The sequence below is a fragment of the Moschus berezovskii genome, chromosome 12, assembly GCF_049115385.1.
Source record: "Moschus berezovskii isolate FMDL1 chromosome 12, NW_MosBer_1.0, whole genome shotgun sequence".
In the NCBI taxonomy this organism is placed as follows: domain Eukaryota; kingdom Metazoa; phylum Chordata; class Mammalia; order Artiodactyla; family Moschidae; genus Moschus; species Moschus berezovskii.
This window is the reverse complement of record NC_142471.1, coordinates 3,710,581-3,736,805: the sequence shown is the minus strand read 5'-3', so window position 1 is coordinate 3,736,805 and position 26,225 is coordinate 3,710,581. Positions and strand designations below refer to the sequence as shown.

Here is a 26,225-nt window from a genome sequence, read left to right as displayed (position 1 = left end):
TGGAAAGCTCTGTCCCTTCCCCATCCCTTGGAAGACCTTTTTGACTTCTGACTGGAACAGGTGTTTCCACCCTGCCCTTCCCAAATAGCCTATACTCACCGCCTGATAAAAAGACACTGTGCTGCAGTTACCTACTCCTATTTCTAAATCCTTCACTACTCAGTAAATGTCAAGAGGGCCAGGTGCCATGTCTTTTTTACTACTGTATCCATACTGTCTGATCCTAATAGACCAGGTGCTCAGTATCTGTGGGAGGAATAAGTGAAAGAACAGAGGGAAGCGGGCAGAGACAAAAGGAGAGGGGCGATGCTTATTTATTTATTTAGTAACAGCTCTACTGAGACATAATTCACTCTTGTTAGATATACAGTTCAGTTGTTTTTAGTTATTTTTGAATCAGCTGATTTTAAGAGTAGCTTAGTTACAGGGGAAGATTCTGAATTAAAAATTCACAAAAGCTCAGTTTATTGTGATTTTATTGACAGAAAAGTATTTCTCTTGTAAGAATACGAAGTATTATTTTAACCACTGACATTTAAATTAAAAAGATATAAACGTGTCAAAGCCATGAACAAAGATCTTTTCTCATGTGTGACTCATGAATTCATGTTCCTTCAATTCCAGTGCTTAACTGAACCGTCGATAATGTATAAATCTTCACTTCTTGCATACATTAGTTCCTGCAGCAACATTCCTTGTGTTTGTGTGAGTGTTTCTGTATGTGGTTTAGTTGTTTCCTACATGGGTTAGCAGTTCCCAATGCCATAACCGTTGCTTTCTTTTTCAGGAAGTATATCCAAATCTGCTTCATTTTACACAACAATAATGAGAAGATTGGTTTGTATTTTTATGTCTTCTGTTTTACAGATGCAACCAGTCATGCCACGGAGAATAAAAAATGAAACTGTGGATAATAAAAACAGTATTTAGAGTGGCACATTCCACAAAAAAATCAAATCAACAAATACTTATCAGGGCAGGCTCTGCACTACAGGAGACACCGTTACCTCAGGCCTGGTCTGTCCTGGCTCCAAACAAGGTTGAGGGAGTCAGACATAAACACATGGCATTTTAGTGTGAAGTGTAAACAAGTATAAAACATGACACAACCTAAAGAGGACAATGGCTTTCAAATGGCTGTTAAAGACAGGGGACCTTCTCCTCACAGAAAAAGGCAGAAGCACTAAGAAGTGGGGGCCCGGCCTTCAGCACTGGGACAGTCTCAGGAGCTCTGGGAATGTGACTGAGCTGGGCCCTGGGAGCTCAATGGAAGGAGCGAGCGTGACGGACTCAAATTTTTGGCAAGTATTCATTCCACAGAGAAGCAAAGGTGACTGAATCTGGTGAGTGGAGGAGTGTGATCCGTCTGGCGATGAGGAAAGGGTGGTGGAGAACGTGGGCAGACACCTGCCTGCAGAGGGGACTGAGCTCAGAGGACGCTGCCAGAGGCTGCTCAGGATGGGACAAAACGCTAGCCAACAGTGAGAAGGGGCGGAGGACCCACAGGCGCCAGGAATGGTGCTCTGTGACGGTGGGCTGAAGGCTGTTACAAACTTTGAAGCAGGAGATGGTGAGGGCTGAGCTGGGGGCTGAGTGACAGGATGGAAAGCTCGCAGGGGGCTTCCCTGGCAGCACAGTGGATAGGAATTTGTCTACCAACGCAGAGGACACAGGTTCGATCCCTGGTCCGGGAGGACTCCACATGCTACAGGGCAACTAAGCCCATGTGCCACTACTTCTCAGCCTGAGTGCTACAACTACTGAAGCCCATGCACCCAGATAGAGCCTGTGCTCTCAACAAGAGCAGCCACCGCAGCAAGCAGCTCAAGCACTGCAGCCATAAGTAGCTCCTCCTCGCCACAATTAGAGAAGGCTGAACACACAGCAGAAGACCCAGTGCAACCAAAAATAAATAAACATTAACAAAACAAAACAAAACTAAGAACAAAAAAAGCTATCAGGAAGATTCTGTTTTGGTAAGGGCTGGGGAGACTGAGTTCAATTTTAGAGGTAACAGCCAAGCCATCCTGGAATTCTCTTGAAGGCAGAGAGGGGGGACTGGAGCTATTGGGTCTGGAAAGATCTGGAAGCAACCTGCCCTAGATGGGTCAAGCCATGCTGCTGCCAAAGCCAAGTGTCTGCACAGCAGGAGAGAAAAGTGGAGGGCTGAGGCAAGACATGGGAGACAAACAGGGGTAGGGAAAAGGAAGGTCTGATGCCAGGAGGGGTGCAGGCGGCCTGTCTGGGAAGGCAGCAGCTTCCAGAGTAGAGCAGCGAGCAGGGCCCCGGCAGAGTTGGGGGCTGGCTTCCTTCTGTTATCAGAGCACCGACTCGGGAAACTGGGGAGAAAGTGTGTTTTACAAAGAGGAGAGGCAGTGGAGACATGGGCTCAGAGCAGCCTGTCTAAAGGAAGAGCTGCACACGTCTCCTGGCAGAGGGGAAGGAGTCACTGTAGAGAGAGGGTGAGGAAGGAGCAGTGTCTCTGGGGACCCGGAGAGGAAGAGGGTGAGCTGAGCGTGGAGGGCGGGAGGGCTGCTGAGGCGCCGGGAGAGGCAGAGAAGGCTCAGAGCTGTGCCTGTGGGATGAGGGGATGCCCGAGAGCTGCTGCAGCTTGCCCTGCTGCTCCAGCCCCTCCTCGCCACCGGCCACTCCTTCACGTCCACCCAATCAGCCATCCCGGCACAGACGACTAGAGTCGGACAGTGGCCAGAGGCAGGAGGATACCTTCAGGCTGCACTCAGCTCTGGAGAGGAGGACATGCTGAGCACAGCGCCGGAACAGGATGGACGGAAGAAGAAAGAGGGCAGATGACCAAGCAGAAACTTGGGGAGTTTGTGGTAAGTCTCGAGTCTCAGCAAAGTGAGAGCAGACACGGGCGTAAGTAAGGCGGGGAAGACTTCAGAACAACTGCTCCAAGGCCACTGTGTGTGTGGTGGGGGCCGGGGGAGGGAAAGGGGTCCGTAGAGGTGACCTCAAGACAGAGGAGCACACCCAGCCGTGCTCTGTGCAGACGCAGGGGCGATCTGCCAAGCTTAGCAGAGAAAAGAGCTGATGGACTCACCCCGAGAGCTCTAACGAGCACGCTGGTGGAAGGGCAGGGAATCGGCTGTTTCAAGGGGCTAATGGAGGGCAATGTAAACTGCCTATAGGATTCAGGCACAGTTAAGGGAGAGGCAAATGGGATGACAGTAAAGCAAAGGAAGAGGTTTGGGGGAGAGGCACAAAGGCAGCAGAAGGCAGGGGTGGTGGGAGGGGGGCAGCAGGATGGTTGGAAAGGGTGGGAGACAGCTGTCAGCGGGGCAGACTTCAGCGTCTGAGGTTTTGGTAGGAGTGAGCTGGAATGAGGTGTTAGAGAACTGTGAGAACAGGGACCCGGCAACAACAAACACATAGCTGCTGCTGTCACTGAGGGTGACGACAGAACTAGAGTCAGAACCCGAGGGTCCCCCAGGGAGACAGCGCTGACCTCGAGGTACCCAGTGCCGGGGTGGGGTGGGGGGTATATGTTCTGCAATGACATCTGTCTGATTGAGAAGGACACCTGTCTGGGTGCAGGAATACCGAGAGATGCTCTGTACCTCTTCAAAAGTCCTGAGATTTGTAGATGGCACAGTCACTCCCGAGAGCCCATTCCATCCTCTGGAAGAAATACACCACGGTGCTCTCCACCAGCAAGCCACTCAGGATGGCCAAGAAGGTGAGCTTGCGGTTGATGTTCAGAGTCACTGAGAAAGAAAAGGCAACTGATAAGTTCTTTTTTTTTTTTTTAATTTATTTTTTATTGGAGGCAGATTATTTTACAATATTATATTGGTTGGTTTTGCCATACATTGATATGAATTTGCCCCGGGTTTACATAAGTTCCCCCTCCTGAACCCCCCTCCCACCTCCCTCCTCCCTTTATCCTCCCTCTGGGTCATCCCCGCATGCCAGCCCCGAGCATCCTATAACATGCATTGACCCTGAACTAGTGATTCATTTCACATATGACAACATACGTGTTTCAATGCCATTCTCCCAAATCATCCCACCCTCACCCTCTCCCATAGAGTCCCAAAGACTGTTCTATACATCTGTGTCTCTTTTGCTGTCTCGTATACAGGGTTATCATTTGCATCTTTCTAAATTCCATATATATGTGTTAGTATACTGTATTGGTGTTTTTCTTTCTGGCTTACATCACTCTGTATAATAGGCTCCAGTTTCATCCACCTCATTAGAACTGATTCAAATGTATTCTTTTTAATGGCTGAATAATACTCCATTGTGTATATGTACCAAAGCTTTCTTATCCATTCGTCTGCAGATGGACATCTAGGTTGCTTCCATGTCCTGGCTATTATAAACAGTGCTGCAATGAACATTGGAGAACACGTGTCTCTTTCAATTCTGGTTTCCTCGGTGTGTATGCCCAGGAGTGCGATTGCTGGATCATATGGCAGTTCTATTTCCAATTTTTGAGGAATCTCCACACTGTTCTCCATAGTGGCTGTACTAGTTTGCATTGCATGTAGACTTTTGGATAGCAGCCATTCTGACTGGTGTGAAATGGTATCTCATTGTGGTTTTGATTTGCATCTCTCTGATTATGAGGGATGTTGAGCATTTTTTCATGTGTTTGTTAGCCATCTTTATGTCTTCTTTGGAGAAATGTCTGTTTAGTTCTTTGGCCCATTTTTTGATTGGGTCATTTATTTTTCTGGAATTGAGCTGCAGGAGCTGCTTGTATAATTTGGAGATTAATCCTTTATCAGTTGCTTCATTTGCTATTATTTTCTCCCATTCTGAAGGCTGTCTTTTCACCTTGCTTATAGTTTCCTTTGCTGTGCAGAAGCTTTTGATTTTAATTAGGTCCCATTTGTTTATTTTTGCTTTTATTTCCAATATTCTGGGAGGTGGGTCATGGAGGATCCTGCTGTGATTTATGTCGGAGAGTGTTTTGCCTACGTTCTCCTCTAGGAGTTTTATAGTTTCTGGTCTTACATTTAGCTCTCTAATCCATTTTGAGTTTATTTTGGTGTATGGTGTTAGGAAGTGTTCTAGTTTCATTCTTTTACAAGTGGCTGACCAGTTTTCCCAGCACCACTTGTTAAAGAGACTGTCTTTTCTCCATTTTATATTCTTGCCTCCTTTGTCAAAGATGAGGTGTCCATAGATGTGTGGATTTATCTCTGGGCTTTCTATTTTGTTCCATTGATCTATATTTCTGTCTTTATGCCAGTACCATACTGTCTTGATGACTGTGGCTTTGTAGTAGAGCCTGAAGTCCGGCACGTTAATTCCCCCAGTTCCATTTTTCTTCCTCAAGATTGCTTTGGCTATTCGAGGTTTTTTGTATTTCCATACAAATTGTGAGATTATTTGTTCTAGTTCTGTGAAAAATATCGTTGGTAGCTTGATAGGGATTGCATTGAATGTATAAATTACTTTGGGTAGTATACTCATTTTTACAATATTTATTCTTCCGATCCATGAACATGGTATATTTCTCCATCTATTAGTGTCCTCTTTGATTGCTTTCAGTAGTGTTTTATAGTTTTCTATGTACAAGTCTTTTGTTTCCTTAGGTAGATATATTCCTAAGTATTTAATTCTTTTCGTTGCAACAGTGAATGGAATAGTTTCCTTAATTTCTCTTTCTATTTTCTCATTATTAGTGTATAGGAATGCAAGGGATTTCTGTGTGTTGATTTTATATCCTGCAACGTTACTGTAATCATTGATTAGCTCTAGTAGTTTTCTGGTAGAGTCTCTAGGGTTTTCTGTGTAGAGGATCATGTCATCAGCGAACAGTGAAAGTTTTACTTCTTCTTTTCCAATTTGTATTCCTTTTATGTCTTTTTCTGCTCTGATTGCCGTAGCCAAAACTTCCAGAACTATGTTGAATAGTAGTGGTGAGAGTGGGCACCCTTGTCTTGTTCCTGACTTTAGGGGAAATGCTTTCAGTTTTTCACCATTGAGGATAATGTTTGCTGTGGGTTTGTCATATATAGCTTTTATTATGTTGAGGTATGTCCCTTCTATTCCCACTTTCTGGAGGGTTTTTATCATAAATGGATGTTGAATTTTGTCGAAGGCTTTCTCTGCATCTATTGAGATAATCATATGATTTTTATTTTTCAGTTTGTTAATGTGGTGTATTACGTTGACTGATTTGCGGATATTGAAGAATCCTTGCATTCCTGGGATAAAGCCCACTTAGTCATGATGTATGATCTTCTTAATATGCTGTTGGATTCTGATTGCTAGAATTTTGTTAAGGATTTTTGCATCTATGTTCATCAGTGATATTGGCCTGTAGTTTTCTTTTTTTGTGGCGTCTTTACCAGGTTTTGGGATTAGGGTGATGGTGGCCTCATAGAATGAGTTTGGAAGTTTCCCTTCCTCAGCAATTTTCTGGAAGAGTTTGAGTAGAATAGGTGTTAGCTCTTCTCTAAATTTTTGGTAGAATTCAGCTGTGAAGCCGTCTGGACCTGGGCTTTTGTTTGCTGGGAGATTTTTGATTACAGTTTCAATTTCCGTGCTTGTGATGGGTCTGTTCAGATTTTCTATTTCTTCCTGGTTCAGTTTTGGTAAGTTGTATTTTTCTAGGAATTTGTCCATTTCTTCCAGGTTATTCATTTTATTGCCATATAATTGCTGATAGTATTCTCTAATAATCCTTTGTATTTCTGTGTTGTCAGTTGTGATCTCTCCATTTTCATTTCTAATTTTATTGATTTGGTTCTTCTCCCTTTGTTTCTTGATAAGTCTGGCTAGTGGTTTGTCAATTTTATTTACCTTCTCAAAGAACCATCTTTTGGCTTTGTTGATTTTTGCTATAGTCTCTTTTGTTTCTTTTGCATTTATCTCTGCCCTAATTTTTACAATTTCTTTCCTTCTACTGACCCTGGGATTCTTCATTTCTTCCTTTTCTAGTTGCTTTAGATGTAGAGTTAGGTTATTTAGTTGACTTTTTTCTTGTTTCTTGAGGTGTGCCTGTATTGCTATGAACTTCCCCCTTAGCACTGCTTTTACAGTGTCCCAGAGGTTTTGGGTTGTTGTGTTTTCATTTTCATTCATTTCTATGCATATTTTGATTTCTCTTTTGATTTCTTCTATGATTTGTTCATTGTTCAGCAGCGTGTTGTTCAACCTCCATATGTTGGCATTTTTAATAGTTTTTCTCCCATAATTGAGATCTAATTTTACTGCATTGTGGTCAGAAAAGATGCATGGAATGATTTCAACTTTTTTGAATTTACCAAGGCTAGATCTATGGCCCAGGATGTGATCTATCCTGGAAAAGGTTCCATGTGCACTTGAGAAAAAGGTGAAATTCATTGTTTTGGGGTGAAATGTCCTATAGATATCAATTAGGTCTAATTGGTCTATTGTATCATTTAAAGATTGTGTTTCCTTGTTAATTTTCTGTTTAGTTGATCTATCCATAGATGTAAGTGGGGTATTAAAATCTCCCACTATTATTGCATTATTGTTAATTTCCCCTTTCATAATTGTTAGTAATTGTCTTACATATTGCAGTGCTCCTATGTTGGGTGCATAAATATTTATAATTGTTATATCTTCATCTTGGATTGATCCTTTGATCATTATGTAGTTTCCTTCTTTGTCTCTTTTCACAGCCTTTGTTTTAAAGTCTATTTTATCTGATATGAGTATTGCTACTCCTGCTTTCTTTTGGTCTCTGTTTGCATGGAATATCTTTTTCCAACCCTTCACTTTCAGTCTGTATGTGTCCCTCGTTTTGAGGTGGGTCTCTTGTAGACAACATATATGGGGGTCTTGTTTTTGTATCCATTCAGCCAGCCTTTGTCTTTTGGTTGGGGCATTCAACCCATTTACGTTTAAGGTAATTATTGATAAGTACGATCCCGTAGCCATTTTCTTTATTGCTTTGGGTTCGAGTTTATACACCCTTTCTGTGTTTCCTGTCTAGAAAAGATCCTTTAGCATTTGTTGGAGAGCTGGTTTGGTAATGCTGAATTCTCTCAGCTTTTGCTTGTCTGTAAAGCTTTTGATTTCTCCTTCATATTTGAATGAGATCCTTGCTGGGTACAGTAGTCTGGGCTGTAGGTTATTTTCTTTCATCACTTTAAGTATGTCTTGCCATTCCCTCCTGGCCTGAAGAGTTTCTGTTGAAAGATCAGCTGTTATCCTTATGGGAATCCCCTTGTGTGTTATTTGCTGTTTTTCCCTTGCTGCTTTTAATATTTGTTCTTTGTGTTTGATCTTTGTTAATTTGATTAATATGTGTCTAGGGGTATTTCGCCTTGGGTTTATCCTGTTGGGGACTCTCTGGGTTTCTTGGACTTAGGTGATTATTTCTTTCCCTATTTTAGGGAAGTTTTCAACTATTATCTCCTCAAGTATTCTTTCGTGGTCTTTCTGTCTTCTTCTTCTGGGATTCCTATGATTCGAATGTTGGAGCGTTTAACATTGTCCCAGAGGTCTCTAATATTGTTCTCATTTCTTTTAATTTGTTTTTCTTTTTTCCTCTCTGTTTCATTTATTTCTACAATTCTATCTTCTAGCTCGCTTATCCTGTCTTCTGCCTCTGTTATTCTACTGTTTGTTCCCTCCAGAGTGTTTCTGATCTCATCTATTGTATTATTCATTGTATATTGACTCTTTTTTATTTCCTCTAAGTCCTTATTAAACCTTTCTTCCATCTTCTCAATCCTTTTCTCCAGGTTATTTATCTGTAACTCCATTTTGCTTTCAAGATTTTGAATCATTTTCACCACCAAAATTCGAAATTCTTTTTCATGTAGATTCCCTATATCTTCCTCTTTTGTTTGTGTTGGTGGGCATTTATCTTGTTCCTTTACTTGCTGGGTATTTCTCTGCTTCTTCATCTTGCTTATAATGCTTTGCTTGGGGTGGCCTTTCCCTCTTCTGGCCGTTTGTGGAGTTCTCTTTATTAGGTAGTTTCCTTGCTGTGTGTGGGGTTGGACAGGTGACTTGTCAAGGTTCCCTGGTTATGGAAGCCTGTGTCGGTGTTCTGGTGGGTGGAGCTGGATTTGTTCTCTCTGGAGTGCAATGAAGTGTCCAGTAATGAGTTATGAGATGTCAGTGGGTTTGGAGTGACTTTGGGCAGCCTGTGTATTGAAGCTCAGGGCTAGTTTCCTGTGTTACTGGAGAATTTGCGTGGTATGTCTTGCTCTGGAACTTGTTGACCCTTGGGTTTTGCGTAGGTATGGAGACGTTTGATGAGCTCCTATCGATTAATGTTCCCTGGAGTCAGGAGTTCTCTGGTGTTCTCAGGATTCGGGCTTAAGCCTCTTGCCTCTGGTTTTTGGTCTTATTCTTGGAGTAGTCTCTAGATGTCTCTATCTGTCATTTCCAAGGTGGTTCCCTCTGTTTTAGCTTCTGTCTGCTGGTCTCTTCAGTGTCTAATTTCCGCCGTGATACTAGGGGGTGGGTGGACACTTTTTAAGGCTCAGTTGTTCAGTCCTGTTCTGGGAAGGGAGGAACGCTGCAGTCGAATATCTCTGGCATCTGTGGGGAGTGCTCACAGCGTCTCGGCCACACTGGGTTTGCCCCCGCTCACAGCACGTATGCTGTCCCATTCTATACTGCACAGGCTCTAGGTTGCTCTGCTGGGAACTGTCCGAGGCCGGCACCGGGTTGTATGCACTTCCCAGGTCTGAGTGGCTCTAGTTCAGTTTCTCAGGTACTCCACAAAGGCGCAGACTTGGTTGGGCCTGCGTTTTGTGCCTTCCCCGGTCCGAGCAGCTCAGGGGACCAGGTGTTTGGCGAGCGCGGTCTCTGCGACTTATCGCCTCCCCAGTCCCCGCCACTCAGTTTTCTGGGTGTACAACCGTGATAAGTTCTTAAGAGCTTAAATGATATTGGCGTGTAAATTGTGTGGCAGTGTGAACGGAATCGTTCTGTAAAACCGTTTCTTAGAAAATCTCTATTCGTTCTTATTAATCTACATTGTTACTTTTCCATCTGCAAAGCTTTTGGGAGAACCAAAGCATCTGCTGATAACAAAAACACCAAGCTTCTCCTGCTCTCGTCAAGACAGATTCACGTGAATATTAAACAGGAAAATAAAAGCTAGATCTTAAGGTTATAAAGAGAACAGCAGAAAAAAAAAAGGATACTCTTCGTTTTACAGTTTATAAGATAATAAGCATTATAAGAAATATCAGATTAATACGCTCATTTACAATAGCACTTCTCACAATGTATGGGATAAATGATGACATGCAGGGCTGCTTTCCCCTTCCTCAATGTAGTAAGAATTCTCCTGAGCTGTGAGGCAGATACCTGGCATTCTAGCCTGGCTTGACAACTGCCTGGCCGTGTAACTTTGGACAAGTCACCAAGAGCTCATTTATAAAGTGGAGGTAATAATAGTTCCTACTGACTCCACAGGGCTTGCCTGGTGGCTCAGTGGTAAAGAACCCACCTGCCTATGCACAAGACATAGGTTTGATCCCTGGATCGGGCAGATCCTTGGAGAAGGAGATGGCAACCCACACCAGTACTCTTGCCTGCGAAATCCCAAGGACAGAGGAGCCTGGAGGGCTACAGTCCACGACAACTGGACAGGACTGAGTGACTAAAGAGCAACAATAACTGACCCCACAGATGGGTGCAGTGCATACGGGGGCACTGAAAACTAAGAAGTACCACGCGATTAAACTGAACCAACACTGAGTATGTGCCGTGACAGGGCACTATGAAAACGGTAGGAACTATTGTTATTCTACAGAGAGTTCCAGTTTAATAGGCTATATAAAATCTGTACTCTGGAAACGAGGCTTTATAGACTGTACATGGGTTGAAAGCTGAGAAAACAGAGTAAGACGTAAACATACCTCTGATTGCCTGGAAGTTGGATGTAAGGACAAACACTTTAATGAGTCTCAGGCACAGGGGTGTGTAATCATGTTCCCAAATCACAGATGGGATCAGCAAGAGTTTTCCGTAGCTAGATAACAATAATGCCTTCAGCAGCAAAGTGAAGTTGAGTTTTTCTTTCGCTCTTATGGGTCGTTCTACCCACAGGAAAGCGAAAATGCCAATAAAATAGGCAGTCTGTTCTAAGGAAGAAATGGAAAATAAAGATACAAATGTCTCAATCCAAACCAGAGTCTCCTAAAAACAAATAAACCACAATTCCAAAATACAACCATCAGCTGGTGACAAAAGAAATGCTTTATCAAGATAAAATTTTCTGGACTTCCCTGGCGGTACGGTGCATAAAAATCCACCTGCCAAGGCAGGGGACATGGCTTTGACCCCTTGTCGGGAAGATCCCACCTGCCGTGGACAACAAAGCCTGTGCGTGCTGACTACTGAGATTGGGCACCTAGCGCTCGTGCCCCACAAGAGAGGCCACAGCGAGAGGCCTACACGCAGCAACAAAGAGCGGCCCTCGCTTGCCGCAGCTAGAGAGAGCCCGGCAACAGCAACGGAGACCCAGTGCAACCAAATAATAATAAACACTACTATCAATAATAATGGCTTCCCCGGCGGCTCACTGGTAAAGCATCTGCCTGCCAGTGCAGGAGACGCGGGTCTGATCCCTGGTCCGGGAAGATCCCACATGCCACATGCCACGGAGCAACTAAGGCCACAACTACTGAGCCCACATGCTGCAACTACTGAAGCCCTTGTGCCCTACAGCCCATGCTCAGGAACAAGAGCCACTGCAATGAGAAGCCCACCAGAGTGTAGACCCTGGTCACTGCAACTAGAGAAAAGCCTGAACAGCAGTGAAGACCCAGCACAGCCAAAAACTATTTTAAAAAACCAGTCATTAAAAAAATCAATAATAAAAAAAGACATTTTTCTTTCTTTTTTTTTAAAATAACCCCTGTCTTTTGTGTCAAATCCTGCTGGTATCATTTCCAAAACATATTTTGATAATTCTTTCATGAAGTAGTTCACTCTCTGGAGAAAAAGTAATCCTGGGAGAATTGTAATCATCAACTTTCTGAAGTTCCTTTCAGGAAATCAGGTTGTTTAAGCATTTTTACTCCTAGAGATCTCCACAGAGAAAACAGACAGCAGAATGGAAGCTTTTACATCTGGAAGATGGGATACAGCCTAGGAATTACATATGAAGATGTTTTTCATTGTTGATTCACCTACTCTTTACGGAGTGCCTCTTAGCCATAAGACCTTGAATAGTCTGTTATCTAAATTAAAAACATCCTGTATTCATCGTAACAAACATTTTGAGTGTAATTCCATATCCTTCCAGAAAGTATGCAGAGACAGAGTCCAGACTAGAAGAAGCAATAGTTCCCATGGTATCCCACAGTCAGAACAGAGTGCAATCTGTTCTGTTCCCAACTAGAATTTAACAATATCTTTTAACTTCATTATTTTATTAAGATTGTTATTAATAAGACTGTTAGTGCTCTGACTACCCAGCTGCATACATTTTGATTGGTCTGTCCTTAATTCTATTTTCTCCTATGCTGTTGTTCAGTCGCTCAGTCATGTCTGATTCTTTTCTACCCCATGGACTGCAGCACGCCAGGCTTCCCTGTCCTTCACCATCTCCTGGAACTTGCTCAAACTCAAGTCCATTGAGTTGGTGATGCCATCTAACCATCTCATCCTCTGTTGTCCCCTTCTCCTCCTGCCTTCAGTCTTTCCCAGCATCAGGGTCTTTTCCAATGAATCAACTCTTTGCACCAGGCGACCAAAGTATTGGAGCTTCAGCTTCAGCATCAGTCCCTCCAATGAATATTCAGGATTGATTTCCTTTAGGACTGACTGGTTTGATCTTGCAGTTCAAAAGACTCTCAAAAGTCTTCTCCAATACTACAGTTCAAAAGTATCAAAGTGGACAAAACATGGTTCACTGGAAAAGGAAATGGCAAACCACTTCAGCATTCTTGCCTTGAGAACCCCATGAACATATTATGAAAAGGCAAAAAGATTTTCTCCTATAAGCTGTGTTATTTAGGTTTCTACAGGATCACGTTTTTTTTCTGGAACACATGTATTATATCATAGGAGAATTAACTGTATTCCTTCTAAAATGTTCTATAACTGAATCTAGCCAAAATAAAGAGGTTCCAAATATAGGTGATTAGGATCCATAGTCCATAATTAGGATTCATATGGGTCAATTAGGATCCATAATTAGGGTTGCATATCAGTAGGACCTTCCTGATTGTTTGCTTCCCCGATAGCTCAGTTGGTAAAGAATCCACCTGCAATGAAGAGACCTGGGTTCGATCCCCGGGTTGGGAGATCCTCTGAAGAAGGAAACGGCTACCCACTCCAGTATTCTGGCCTGGAGAATTTCAAGGACTGTATCATCCATGGGATCACAAAGAGCTGGGCACGACTGAGTGACTTTCACTTTCAGGATCCATAAACGTAATTTAGGATGGTTAGCCCCCATGGAATTTGATATAGTCTTCAGGGAAGACACAACATCTCCTTTCAAAATGACTGAGGGGCTTGTGCACTGCAAGGATCTGTTCAAACAGGCAGATTATATAGCCTTGGTTTTTAACTGCCATAAGGGTAGTGTCATCTGCATATCTGAGGTTATTGATATTTCTCCCGGCAATCTTGATTCCAGCTTGTGCTTCTTCCAGCCCAGCGTTCCTCATGATGTACTCTGCATATAAGTTAAATAAGCAAGGTGACAATATACAACCTTGACGTACACCTTTTCCTATTTGGAACCAGTTTGTTGTTCCATGTACAGTTCTAACTGTTGCTTCCTGACCTGCATACAGGTTTCTCAAGAGGCAGGTCAGGTGGTCTGGGATTCCCATCTCTTTCAGAATGTTCCACAGTTTACTGTGATCCACACAGTCAAAGGCTTTGGCATAGTCAACAAAGCAGAAATAGATGTTTTTCTGGAACTCTCTCGCTTTCTCCATGATCCAGTGGATGTTGGCAATTTGATCTCTGGTGCCTCTGCCTTTTCTAAAACCTGCTTGAACATCTGGGAGTTCATGGTTTACATACTGCTGAAGCCTGGCTTGGAGAATTTTGAGCATGACTTTACTAGCATGTGAGATGAGTGCAATTGTGCGGTAGTTTGAGCATTCTTTGGCATTGCCTTTCTTTGGGATTGGAATGAAGACTGACCTCTTCCAGTCCTGTGGCCACTGCTGAGTTTTCCAAATCTGCTGGCATATTGAGTGCAGCACTTTCACAGCATCATCTTTCAAGACTTGAAATAGCTCAACTGGAATTCCATCACCTCCACTAGCTTTGTTCGTAGTGATGCTTTCTAAGGCCCACTTGACTTTACATTCCAAGATGTCTGGCTCTAGGTCAGTGATCACGTTATCGTGACTTTCTTGGTCGTGAAGATCTTTTTTGTACAGTTCTTCTGTGTATTCCTGCCACCTCTTCTTAATATCTTCTGCTTCTGTTAGGTCCATGTGATTCATGGGGTCGCGGAGAGTCGGACACGACTGAGCAACTGATCTGATCTGATCTGTTTTTAACTGATAATAATGAAAATAATCAAAATAAAGAACTTCCTCCCAAGAACCATCTAACAACGGTGGGTGGTCTGCTGTCACTGGAGACACAATCTTGCAGGAATCAAGACAGAAGGGTTTCCTGCATAGGAGGGAATGGCAGACTACATCACACCTTTCTAGCTTAGAACTTGGGAGACTGAGGAAGCTGCACCGCCCTTGGGCTCCACACAGTCTTTCACAGGCAGGTATTAGACAGCCCTTAGCCCTTAGAGCTTTCACAGACCAGATGGGTTCAGGAGGAGCAGCAGTGGAGAAAGAGCTGCAGTGGGGAAAACAAGAGACAGGGCACCAGGAGACCTTCCCCGGCTTACACTGATGCTAACCTGCTGGCGGGACTTCAGAGAGACCACTGGCCTTTCCTGTTTTTGTACTTTGACAACTGCAGATAGGGAAGGCAACCCAACCTACCTACCCAAGAGGATGGTTGTGAAAACTGAGTTGATGATACTGTAAAAACAGTTTTTAAGTTTTTAAGTGATAAAATGCTAGATTTGTTTAAGACATTCTTTATAAGCTGTTTTAGGGACCTGTAACCTAACTAGGCAGCCATGAAATTAAAAGACGCTTACTCCTTGGAAGGAAAGTTATGACCAAACTAGATAGTATATTAAAAAGCAGAGATATTACTTTGCCAAAAAAGGTCCGTCTAGCCAAGGCTATGGTTTTTCCCGTGGTCATGTATGGATGTGAGAGTTGGACTGTGAAGAAAGCTGATCGCCGAGGAATTGATGCTTTTGAACTGTGGTGTTGGAGAAGACTCTTGAGAGTCCCTTGGACTGCAAGGAGATCCAACCAGTCCATCCTAAAGGAGATCAGTCCTGGGTGTTCATTGGAAGGACTGATGCTGAAGCTGAAACTCCAATACTTTGGCCACCTCATGCGACGAGTTGACTCTGATGCTGGGAAGGACTGGGGACGGGAGGAGAAGGGGACAACAGAGAATGAGATGGCTGGATGGCATCACCGACTCGATGGACATAAGTTTGAGTGAACTCCAGGAGTTGGTGATGGACAGGGAGGCCTGGCGTGCTGTGATTCATGGTATCGCAAAGAGTTGGTCATGACTGAGCGACTGAACTGAACTGAACCTAACTAGGGATTAGATTAAGACACATATAAATGTAATAGGAGGAAAAAATTCTGTTCAAGTGTCAAAACAGCCACTATAGAGTAAGTGCTACAGAAATTCCAAACTATTTGAAAACAAGCTTGGTTGGTTTGTTGTTTTGTTTTGGTTTTTTTAAAATTATAGACATAAAGCAGTTCGTCTATAGCAATTTTAAGAGGCTTTGCTTTAAAGCTTAAAATTATATTAGGTTCTAGCTCTTGGTTTAGGTGATTTGTTCAAGGAAGTTTTTAACGTTATTATGTACATTTGGGAATTCTCAGCAGATAGATGAATTTTAAAACCACTGGGACTGGATGGGAGGGCTAAGGGAGTGAGGGCAGCCAGAGAAGAACAAGGGATGAAAGAGGACACACAGTCCAGAAATATGACACTGGAGTGGTGTGCGGGTGGCACTAGTGGTAAAGAATCCACCTGCTAATGCAAGAGAAGTAAGAGACCTGAGCTCAGTCCCTGGATCGGGAAGATCCCCTGGAGCAGGGCACAGCAATCCACTCTAGTATTCTTGCCTGGAGAATCCCGTGGGTAGAGGAGCCTGGCGGGTTACAGTCCATAGGGTCACAAAGAGTCAGACAAGATTGAAGCGACTTAGCATGCAGGCATGGAGACTGAATAGTAGTAAAATAATATTTCAGAATAAGGAAAACGATTTTAGAAGTAGAAAAGCATGGAAACCAGTAAGTAATAACATAGTCACAAAAATTAATTCAACCCAATTCTGACCTAAGTCACAAATTTCAAATTCTGCAGAAAAGCAATTTCAGAACTCAAAGAATTCTGGGGAGTAGCCCTTTCCCTGCACATAGTATAGGAGTAGGTAATTAGCATAATAATTAGTAATTATTATAATTAGAAATAACAGTAATTTCAGTATCCTATCATTTTGCCTTTTGATACTGTTCATGGGGTTCTCAAGGCAAGTATACTGAAGTGGTTTGCCATTCCCAGTCTTCATTCCAATCCCAAAGAAAGAGAATGCCAAAGAATGCTCAAACTACCACACAATTGCACTCATCTCACACGCTAGTAAAGTCATGCTCAAAATTCTCCAAGCCAGGCTTCAGCAATATGTGAACTATGAATTTCCAGATGTTCAAGCAGGTTTTAGAAAAGGCAGAGGAACCAGAGATCAAATTGCCAACATCCGCTGGATCATGGAGAAAGCAAGAGAGTTCCAGAAAAACATCTATTTCTGCTTTATTGACTATGCCAAAGCCTTTGACTGTGTGGATCACAATAAACTGTGGAAAATTCTGAAAGAGATGGGAATCCCAGACCACCTGACCTGCCTCTTGAGAAACCTGTATGCAGGTCAGGAAGCAACAGTTAGAACTGTACATGGAACAACAGACTGGTTCCAAATAGGAAAAGGAATACGTCAAGGTTGTATGTTGTCACCCTGCTTATTTAACTTATATGCAGAGTACATCATGAGGAACGCTGGGCTGGAAGAAGCACAAGCTGGAATCAAGATTGCCGGGAGAAATATCAATAACCTCAGATATGCAGATGACACTACCCTTATGGCAGAAAGTGAAGAGGAACTCAAAAGCCTCTTGATGAAAGTGAAAGAGGAGAGTGAAAAGGTTGGCTTGAAGCTCAACATTCAGAAAACTAAGATCATGGCATCTGGTCCCATCACTTCATGGGAAATAGATGGGGAAACAGTGTCAGACTTTATTTTTTTGGGCTCCAAAATCACTGCAGATACTGATTGCAGCCAGGAAATTCAAAGATGCTTACTCCTTGGAAGGAAAGTTATGACCAACCTAGATAGCATATTAAAAAGCAGAGACATTACTTTGCCAACCAAGGTCCGTCTAGTCAAGGCTATGGTTTTTCCCGTGGTCATGTATGGATGTGAGAGTTGGACTGTGAAGAAAGCTGATCGCCGAAGAATTGATGCTTTTGAACTGTGGTGCTGGAGAAGACTCTTAGTCCCTTGGACTGCAAGGAGATACAACCAGTCCATTCTAAAGGAGATCAATCCTGGTTGTTCACTGGAAGGACTGATGCTAAAGCTGAAACTGCAATACTTTGGCCACCTCATGTGACGAGCTGACTCACTGAAAAGAGTCTGATGCTGGGAGGGATTGGGGGTAGGAGGAGACGGGGACGACAGAGAATGAGATGGCTGGATGGCATCACCGACTCGATGGACATGAGTTTGAGTGAACTCCGGGAGTTGGTGATGGACAGGGAGGCCTGGTGTGCTGTGATTCATGGGGTAGCAAAGAGTCAGACAAGACTGAGTGACTGAACTAAACTGAACTGAATAACAGTAATTAGTATAATACACTGAATAATGTCTGGCAGTTATTAATCTGTTTTAATAAAGATGAGATTCAAGTAATCTTCAGATTGGATAATCATAACTTAAACTGAAGAATTTTACCCAAGACACTGTGTCTCAAAATACTTTATGAAACACCTGTATTGATAAGCATAATCATTTCCATGCCATATGTCTGGTAACAAATAAAAGTAAGAAAGCAGGTAATTTAGACAAACTCACCTAGCCGATTAGTGGCAGAGCTGAAATTTAGTCTCAAGTTCTCTAGCTAGCTCTTCTCACCAATGATTAAAACCATGCACCTTAATTTTAAAATCAAAATAGTCGGTCAAATAATAGTAGAAAGGATGGCTTCTTCCTACCTAGAGAAGCAATTGCAAACATTCTATAGAAATCCCACTCCTTAGCGTATCGGATAAAGTCGTCAGGATCAATGCTTCGGCTGGAATCTTGAAGCTGCCACCATCTCAAGTATGCTTCACAAAGCAGACAAAATACGCAGAGTTTTCCGTGCATCTGTCAAAAAGATGCCATTCAATCAGGTAAAGAAACAACTACTTAATATCGACCAGCACAGACAGAGCTAACTTTTGTGGGTTCTGAAGAATGTCCAATCTAGCAGCTTTTTGAATTCAGAAACTGCCCAGTTAAATGCAAATTGCATTCAGTCTGTAACCACTAGGTCTTAATCAGTAATGTTCAGCAGAAGCATCACATGGGGAAATTTTTCAAAATACAAATGTCTAGGCCCCAGTCCTGATTCAGAATCTGCAGAAAGAAATCCCAGGCAGGCATACTGTGTGTGAAACACTCAGGCAGAGGGTGAGCGCTAATGTGCACCCCTCGTTAAGAATCACTGCTTTAAACAGCAGTTCACTTCATCCTTTGTTATATTCTCAACATTTGCCTGATACACAGAATCAAGCAAGAATTTATGTGACTCAGGATGGGTGGAAGCAGCAATAAACACATTCAACCTGAAGATTTCATGACACCTCATAGGAAACTATTAGTCTGAACATGAATTTTTTAAAAAAATGCCTCTAGGTTGGATGAGTATAAACTAAAATAGTGAAAGACATCAATTAAGATGGCTAATCACTTGGAAGTTTTAAAGAGTCTGAAAATTTGGCAAAAACAAAATGCTGGGCAACAAAAACTGGCTTTTTTCTATATATTTCTCCTACTCGTTGAAATTTATCTGTGTAAAGTGGGGAAGAGAAAGTGTGTGTGCAAAGCTGATGTGGTCCAGGGACAAGCATGGGTGTGAGCTTCGAGGGCTGCCCCATGGAGCACACTGCTTCTCCTGGCTGCACTTTGGCATCCACTAGGGACATTCAAGGAAAACTCATGCATGGATCCCATTGCCAAAGATTCTGATTTAACTGGTTCTGGGTGAGGCCTCCGGTTAGAATAATTAACTGCTGCCCCCACCCACTCCCCCAGGTGTTTCTAATGTGTAGTCAAGTCTGAGACTTCAATTATATTACAAAACTACCTGGGTTATTTAACTTGGGGGAAGGAGGACAGGGATAATAAACTGCACTGTTACTGTCCCTGTTAGTACAAAATTAGGGTTGCCAGATTTGGTAAAGAAAAATGCAGGACATCCAGTTAAATATGCACTTCAGATAAACAACAAATACTTTTTTCGTGTATGTATGTTCCACTCAATATTTAGAACATATGCTAAAAAGTTAGTTTATCTGACTTCCAAGTTTAATTAGGTGTCCTGTATTTTATCTGTCAATCCTAGCCAAACTATTAAGAGTATACAAGTCAATTCATTAAATTGTACATTAAAAAAAAAAATTCAACTGTATCTATTAGGACTTTTCTGATTTTTCATCTCATGTATTCCCTCAATAGGCTTCTCTGGTGGCTCGGTGGTAAAGAATCCATCTGCAATGTAGGAGATGTGGGTTGGATCCCTGGGTCAAGAAGATGCCCTGGAAAATGAAATGGCAACCCACTCCAGTATTCTTGCCTGGGAAATGCCATGGGCAGAGGAGCCTGGTGGGCTACAGTCCATGGGGTCACAAAAAGTCAGACACAACTAAGCCAATCAGCCATTCCCTTAATAGTAGAATATACCATGCAATACGTTACATTTTAAAAATATTTTTCTTTTAATGTTTGCTTACTTTTAGGGATAATTCTCTCCCTACCAGGTTATATTTAATTTTATTCTGTTCAAAATTATTGATATGTTTCAAAAGGTAACCTACTAAAAAGGCAATCCAGATGATGGTTTGTCAATTTCCTGCCAGTGACCATATTCTTAAATACACACTAGACATTGTACACCTTTTTAAAAAGCAATGCCTGCTATTTCCAGAAATTTCCAGACATTGTTGATAAAAGACTCACTCTTGTTAAAATTTCTTTCTTTAAATAATGTTCTTTAATTATGTTCAAAAGTATTATTATTTCAAAATGAAAAATCATCAAGCAAAATTAGAAAATAAAAAAAATGATCACAACTTACGTTTATTTTGGTATTGAAAAGAATATGCCTGTAGGCCTGGGCTTTGCATAAAATAGCATTAATCAAGATGATTACAGGATCATACTCGATGTATTTGTCTACAGGTTTCTGGCAGGATTTCTGAAATAATGCAAGACAATATTAGAAAAAATATATTCATACATTCTGAAATCTTAGAGGATTTCAAAGCAGCAGATTCTAGTTTGGATTTGTATAGCAATAAGGTTGTATCAGCATTTATTTAAAGATGGCTTCCCAGGTGGTGCTAGTGGTAACAGAATTTGCCTACCAATTCAGGAGACGTAAGAGATGCAGGTTCTATCCCTGGTTGGGGAAGATTCCCGGTAGAAGGAAATGGCACCCCACTCCAGTATTCTTGCCTGGAAAATTCCATGGGCAGAGGAGCTTAGCAGGCTCAAGTCCATGGGGTTGCAAAGAGTCAGACACTACTGAGCAACCAAGCATAAGCATTTATTGAAACTTCCATTCAGATATAAAAGGTTCATCTATACAAGCCTTGGTTTCAAATGAGCAAATATAATCTTCTAGGGTAAAAATATTAATCTTTCAATCTCATACTAAAAAGCTAAAAAAGATACTTGATTTAAAGATATTTCAGGCAGGAAAATATCTCAGAAAATGCTACTTTCAGTCTGTAGGAACTGTTAATAAATAAGTTCAGAATGTACTTTCATTGCCTGTTGACTAGATGGCCCCAACTTTGTGGGTCTTGAAATATGATTTTGAGAAAGGGGTTCAGAAAAGTAACCCTACACCTAGAACGTCTGAGAGCTACAGGCGGGCAGGAATCCTGGGATGGCACCTACCAAAAAGAGCCTGTCTTTTTCTTTTTCTCCATTGAGAACATGCCAAGAAAGTGGTCTTTCTCTGCTACAACAGACCCTGGAGACTGCTGGCTGCATCGATGTAAGGAACTGGGTTGTGCTGCCTGGTTCTGAGTTGCCCAAATCAAGGCCCTTGGGCCTTCAGCAATTCCTATTAAATGGGTTTTTTTTTCCTTTTGGACACGTGATTACAATGTTATGAAACCCCAATGCCATTAGAACATACAAAATGCAGGTATAGGAACAAGCTCATTAGAATTGCAACATCTGAATCAGTATTAGGTACAAAGTTGCAGGGCTACTAGTCCCTGCATAAACTAATGGCTACAATTAAAAAACAAAACAGTTTTGAAACTCTGAGAGGATAAAATAGAAATACAAGAAGTGATGGACATGCAAACATACTAGGATGACCTTTTGATTACATCAAAGTGCTGGAAGAAAAAGGGAGTGTGTGGACGAATAGTAACCCTGCACTTCCAATGTCATAAAGAGTTAGATTCAATGCCAAGTTTCTCCGTTTCACTCATGTCATTACAAGAAGTGTGTGTTTGTCTAGTCATCAGGTGAACCATGAAGGGAGATGTGCTATTACCCCAAATTTAAATCCACCTAACAGATGTGAGGTGTAACAGGTTAGGCTTTTTAGCTGAGCAAAGAGAAAGCCAGTATCTAAACAGAAGCCACAGAATCAGAAATTATACATACAGAACACAACAGTTTTCTTGATCTCCTTTAACGCTACTAACGTGGAGAATAATTCCTGTCTTTATACAAATAAGAATGGAAGGCCAGAGAAGCTACTTCATTTTAAGATGAAGAAACCAGAGACTGGTCAGGGATCTTCTCTCTGTCCTTTAAAAATTCTTTGAAACCCATCTCCTGACAGCATGAAAAGTCTGAGATGGGATTTGGATGTATTTCAGAAGGAGGGAGGCAGAAACCAGCAGCAGGAGACAGCGCAGCGTAGCTATTCCTTTTGGAATCACTTACCTGAGAAATGTGTTTGGAATGACTACTACACTCAGAGCAACAGTTCTCTTTACTTAGGCATTTCTATGGACCAGGCATATCCACAATGCTGGATACCTACCCTGAGACATAAGCTCTAATCTCAAGAACCTTACAGTTTAGAAAGTGAAAGTGAAAGCCGCCTAGTCGACCAACTCTATGCTACGCCATGGACTACAGCCCACCAAGCTCCTCTGTCCATGGAATTCTCCAGGCAAGAACACTGAAGTGGATCTCCATCTCCTTCTCCAGGGGATCTTCCCAACCCACTTTTATGGGGTTTATGAAATATGAGGCAGCCAATGGGACTGCAGGAGAAAAGGGGGGCCTTAAAACCAGTGCAAGGATTTTGGCCTTAACTCTGAGTAAGACGAAAGTCACTGGACGGTTTGATCAAAGGAATAACAGAATCTAACTTAATTTTAAAAGGATCAGTCTGGCTGCTCTGTCATGAAGTGCAAGGAGACATAGGGAGGCCACCTGCGAATTGTGACAATAACCCAGATGAGACACAGTGGCATGTGGACCATATTTGTAGCTGTAGAGGTGATGAGAAGTAGACGATTATGAACGTAATTTGAAGACAGTTAACAGGACTTGCTGAGCAACTGAGTAAGGAACGTGGAAGAGAAGAATCATGGGTGACTATAAGATTTTTTGGCCTTAGGAATGAAAATGATAGAATTGCCATTAACTGTTTGAAAGTTTGAGATGATTCAGTTCAGTTCAGTCACTCAGTCGTGTCTGACTCTTTGCGACCCCATGAATCACAGCACGCCAGGCCTCCCTGTCCATCACCAACTCCCGGAGTTCACTCAAACTCATGTCCATTGAGTCGGTGATGCCATCCAGCCATCTCATTCTCTGTCGTCCCCTTCTCCTCCTGCCCCCAATCCCTCCCAGCATCAGAGTCTTTTCCAGTGAGTCAACTCTTCGCATGAGGTGGCCAAAGTATTGCAGTTTCAGCTTTAGCATCAGTCCTTCCAATGAACAACCAGGATTGACCTCCTTTAGAATGACTGCTGCTGCTGCTGCTGCTGCTAAGTCGCTTCAGTCGTGCCCGACTCTGTGCGACCCCATAGATGGCAGCCGACCAGGCTCGCCGTCCCTGGGATTCTCCAGGCAAGAACACTGGAGTGGGTTGCCATTTCCTTCTCCAATGTGTGAAAGAGAAAAGTGAAAGTGAAGTCGCTCAGTCGTGTCTGACTAGTAGCGACCCCATGGACTGCAGCCCACCAGGCACCTCCGTCCATGCGACTTTCTAGGCAAGAGTACTGGAGTGGCTTGCTTAGAATGGTTAGTTACATCCAAATGGAGAAATCAAGTAGCTGGATATTTGAGTCTGGAGTTCAAGAGAGTTCAGGTTGAAGGTATAAATTTGGGAATTTTCTACATTTAGATGGTATCTAAAGCCATGAGCAAAGGAGAGTATATAGACAGAAATAGGCCCAAGAACCAAGCATCAGGGTACTCCATGGTTAAGAGATAAGAAGGGAGGTGAGGCAGAATCAGAAAGGAGATTGAGAGAAAAACCCAGCAAGATTAAGAAGAAATCTAGAGAGTATGGTGTCGTGGCAAGTGAACATAGCATTTATGGGAGGAGGAAGCAAAGGGGGCATATGCTGCTGACAGTTAACTGGGAATGGCTGCTGCTGCTGCTGCTAAGTTGCTTCAGTCATGTCTGACTCTGTGCTACCCCACAGACGGCAGCCCACCAGGCTCCCCCGTCCCTGGGATTCTCCAGGCAAGAACAATGGAGTGGGTTGCCATTTCCTTCTCCAATGCATGAAAGTGAAAAGTGAAAGTGAAGTCGCCCAGTCATGTCCGACTCTTAGTGACCCCATGGACTGCAACCCACCAGGCTCCTCCGTCCATGGGATTTTCCAGGCAAGAGTACTGGTGTGGTGTGCCATTGCCTTCTCCGGGGAATGGCTAGCAAAGTGGAAGTCAATGATTATCTTAACAGGGTCAGTTTCTAGTGGAGGGCAGGGGTGAGTGTGGAGTGGAGAAAAAAGCCTGTTTCAAGTAGATTCAAGAGAAAGTAGGAGAGGAAATGAAGAGAACAAGTGCAAACATCTTTTAAAGAATTTTTGCTGTCAAAGGGAGGAGAAAGAACGAGCTAAAGAAGAAAGTGGGGTCAAGAATTTTTTTCTTTTATTTATGGAAGAAATGATAGTGCTTATGTTAATGAAATGATCCAGCAGAGAGCAGGAGAGTACTGCTATAGGGGTGTCCTGAAGTAAATGGAAGAGGATGGTACATGAGTGGAGGCATTGGCCTTGGACATGTTTATGAATAGTTCATTCTTAGTAACAGAAGGGAAGATTGAGCAGATGCATTTCAAACACTAGTACTGGGTTGATGTGGTTGCATAGTTTGTGGAAGTTCTCTTAGCGAAGCAGGAGAGGATATATGTGAAACTTGAGGAGAGACAGGGTATTGTTCAAAGGAGTAGGAACATGAACGGACTAGTGAAGTGTACCACGATGGACAGATGGTATCAAGGCCTACCTGAGGTTAGTGGTCATGAATTTAAGGTGTTTTCTCCCCAGCAAAGCTCAGCAGCAAGGGTGTAGGCTCAGATCAGGCAATATGTTTCAATTTTGCCAAATGAGAGAAACAATTTCAAAGAACAGGGAATTGAGAGTGCAGGCACAAGAATGATTATTAATGTAATGGTTGACAAGAAACAGGTACACATTCACACTGTTGACTCCCTTGCAAATTACTCTTGCCATGTTTTTGAAATGAGAATTATTAAAAAGTCATCAGGAGATCAGAAAGGGGACAAAAATGTACTGACTGCCTATATTGTGGTAGATTCTTTGCTAATGTCCCCCAAAGAACCTTCAATTTTGTGGTTTTTTAAAACATAAAGTTATTCTCTGTAAATAGACTACGGAACACCTGGAAAAAAGATTTTTTACTTCCTCGTTTTTGGTTTTAATATCAACGTCCAGCACAGTGCTTCGTACACAATAGTGTACATTCATGAAACCTGAAAAAATATTCTAGGAGAATTTACTGTAGGTTATGAAGTGTTAAGATGGTTGCTGCTGCTACTGCTGCTAAGTCACTTCAGTCGTGTCCGACTCTGTGTGACCCCATAGACGGAAGCCCACCAGGCTCCCCCATCCCTGGGATTCTCCAGGCAAGAACACTGGAGTGGGTTGCCATTTCCTTCTCCAATGTGTGAAAGTGAAAAGTGAAAGTGAAGTGGTTCAGTCGTGTCCGACCCCTTGCGACCGCACGGACTGCAGCCTACCAGGCTCCTCCATCCATGGGATTTTCTAGGCAAGAGTACTGGAGTGGCTTGCCATTGCCTTCTCCGGTTAAGATGGTAACATCTGTCTAATCAAAGGGAGAATAAGAATGAAGTAGTTTTGACGGGAGCCTAATCAGATCTTTAAATTTCTCTGCACAACGCATGCATCCATCTCCGTCCGAGGATTTGTTCGCCTGGGTCAGCAAACACGAGCCGTACGAGAAAAGTGCTGTAGGTACCACTTCCCTACCACTGCAGGTATTCATGCAAAGGTTCGACTGAGCCGGAACGGAAATGTCAAGCATCAAACTGGACTCTGTATTAGAGCACTCTGAAACTCGTTGATTTTTGATCACCCTAAAAAGCTGGCAAGGATCCCACGGTTTCTCACAGGTCCCAAATCTCGCTGCGCCATTTTTTCCCCAAGGGCACCCCACACCTGACAACTCACACAGATGGTTATCTTCAACACGCCGTGGTTATAGTCTCGGTACAACTCCTTGGCCTCTTGGTTGCATTCGATGCACCGGTACTGGCAGGAGGCCGAGGCATCAGTGGCCGAAGTCACTGTCACCTCATCCGTCTTCCCCTTTCCCGCTGTCACCCCTTCGGGGTTCCCCTTGCCAGGCCGAAGCCCACTCCGCCCACCAGTGCCCATTTCCACGCAACCGCCAGCCAGAACTTCCGATTCAGTGGCGGGGGAAGACGTCA

General features: G+C 42.9%; 1 protein-coding gene across 1 annotated transcript; it reads right to left on the bottom strand.

The window, feature by feature from the left end:
• Window positions 1–459: 459 nt before the first annotated feature.
• ARV1 (ARV1 fatty acid homeostasis modulator) lies at window positions 460–26,223 on the bottom strand. The gene is made up of 6 exons (XM_055425822.2): window positions 25,966–26,223; window positions 20,394–20,513; window positions 18,268–18,421; window positions 10,833–11,057; window positions 3,579–3,725; window positions 460–904 (listed from the first exon to the last, which is right to left on the bottom strand). Exons 1-5 carry the CDS (start codon window positions 26,170–26,172, stop codon window positions 3,583–3,585), a joined length of 849 nt encoding a protein of 282 aa, XP_055281797.1. The 5' UTR covers window positions 26,173–26,223; the 3' UTR covers window positions 460–904; window positions 3,579–3,582.
• Between the last annotated feature and the right edge of the window lie 2 nt (window positions 26,224–26,225).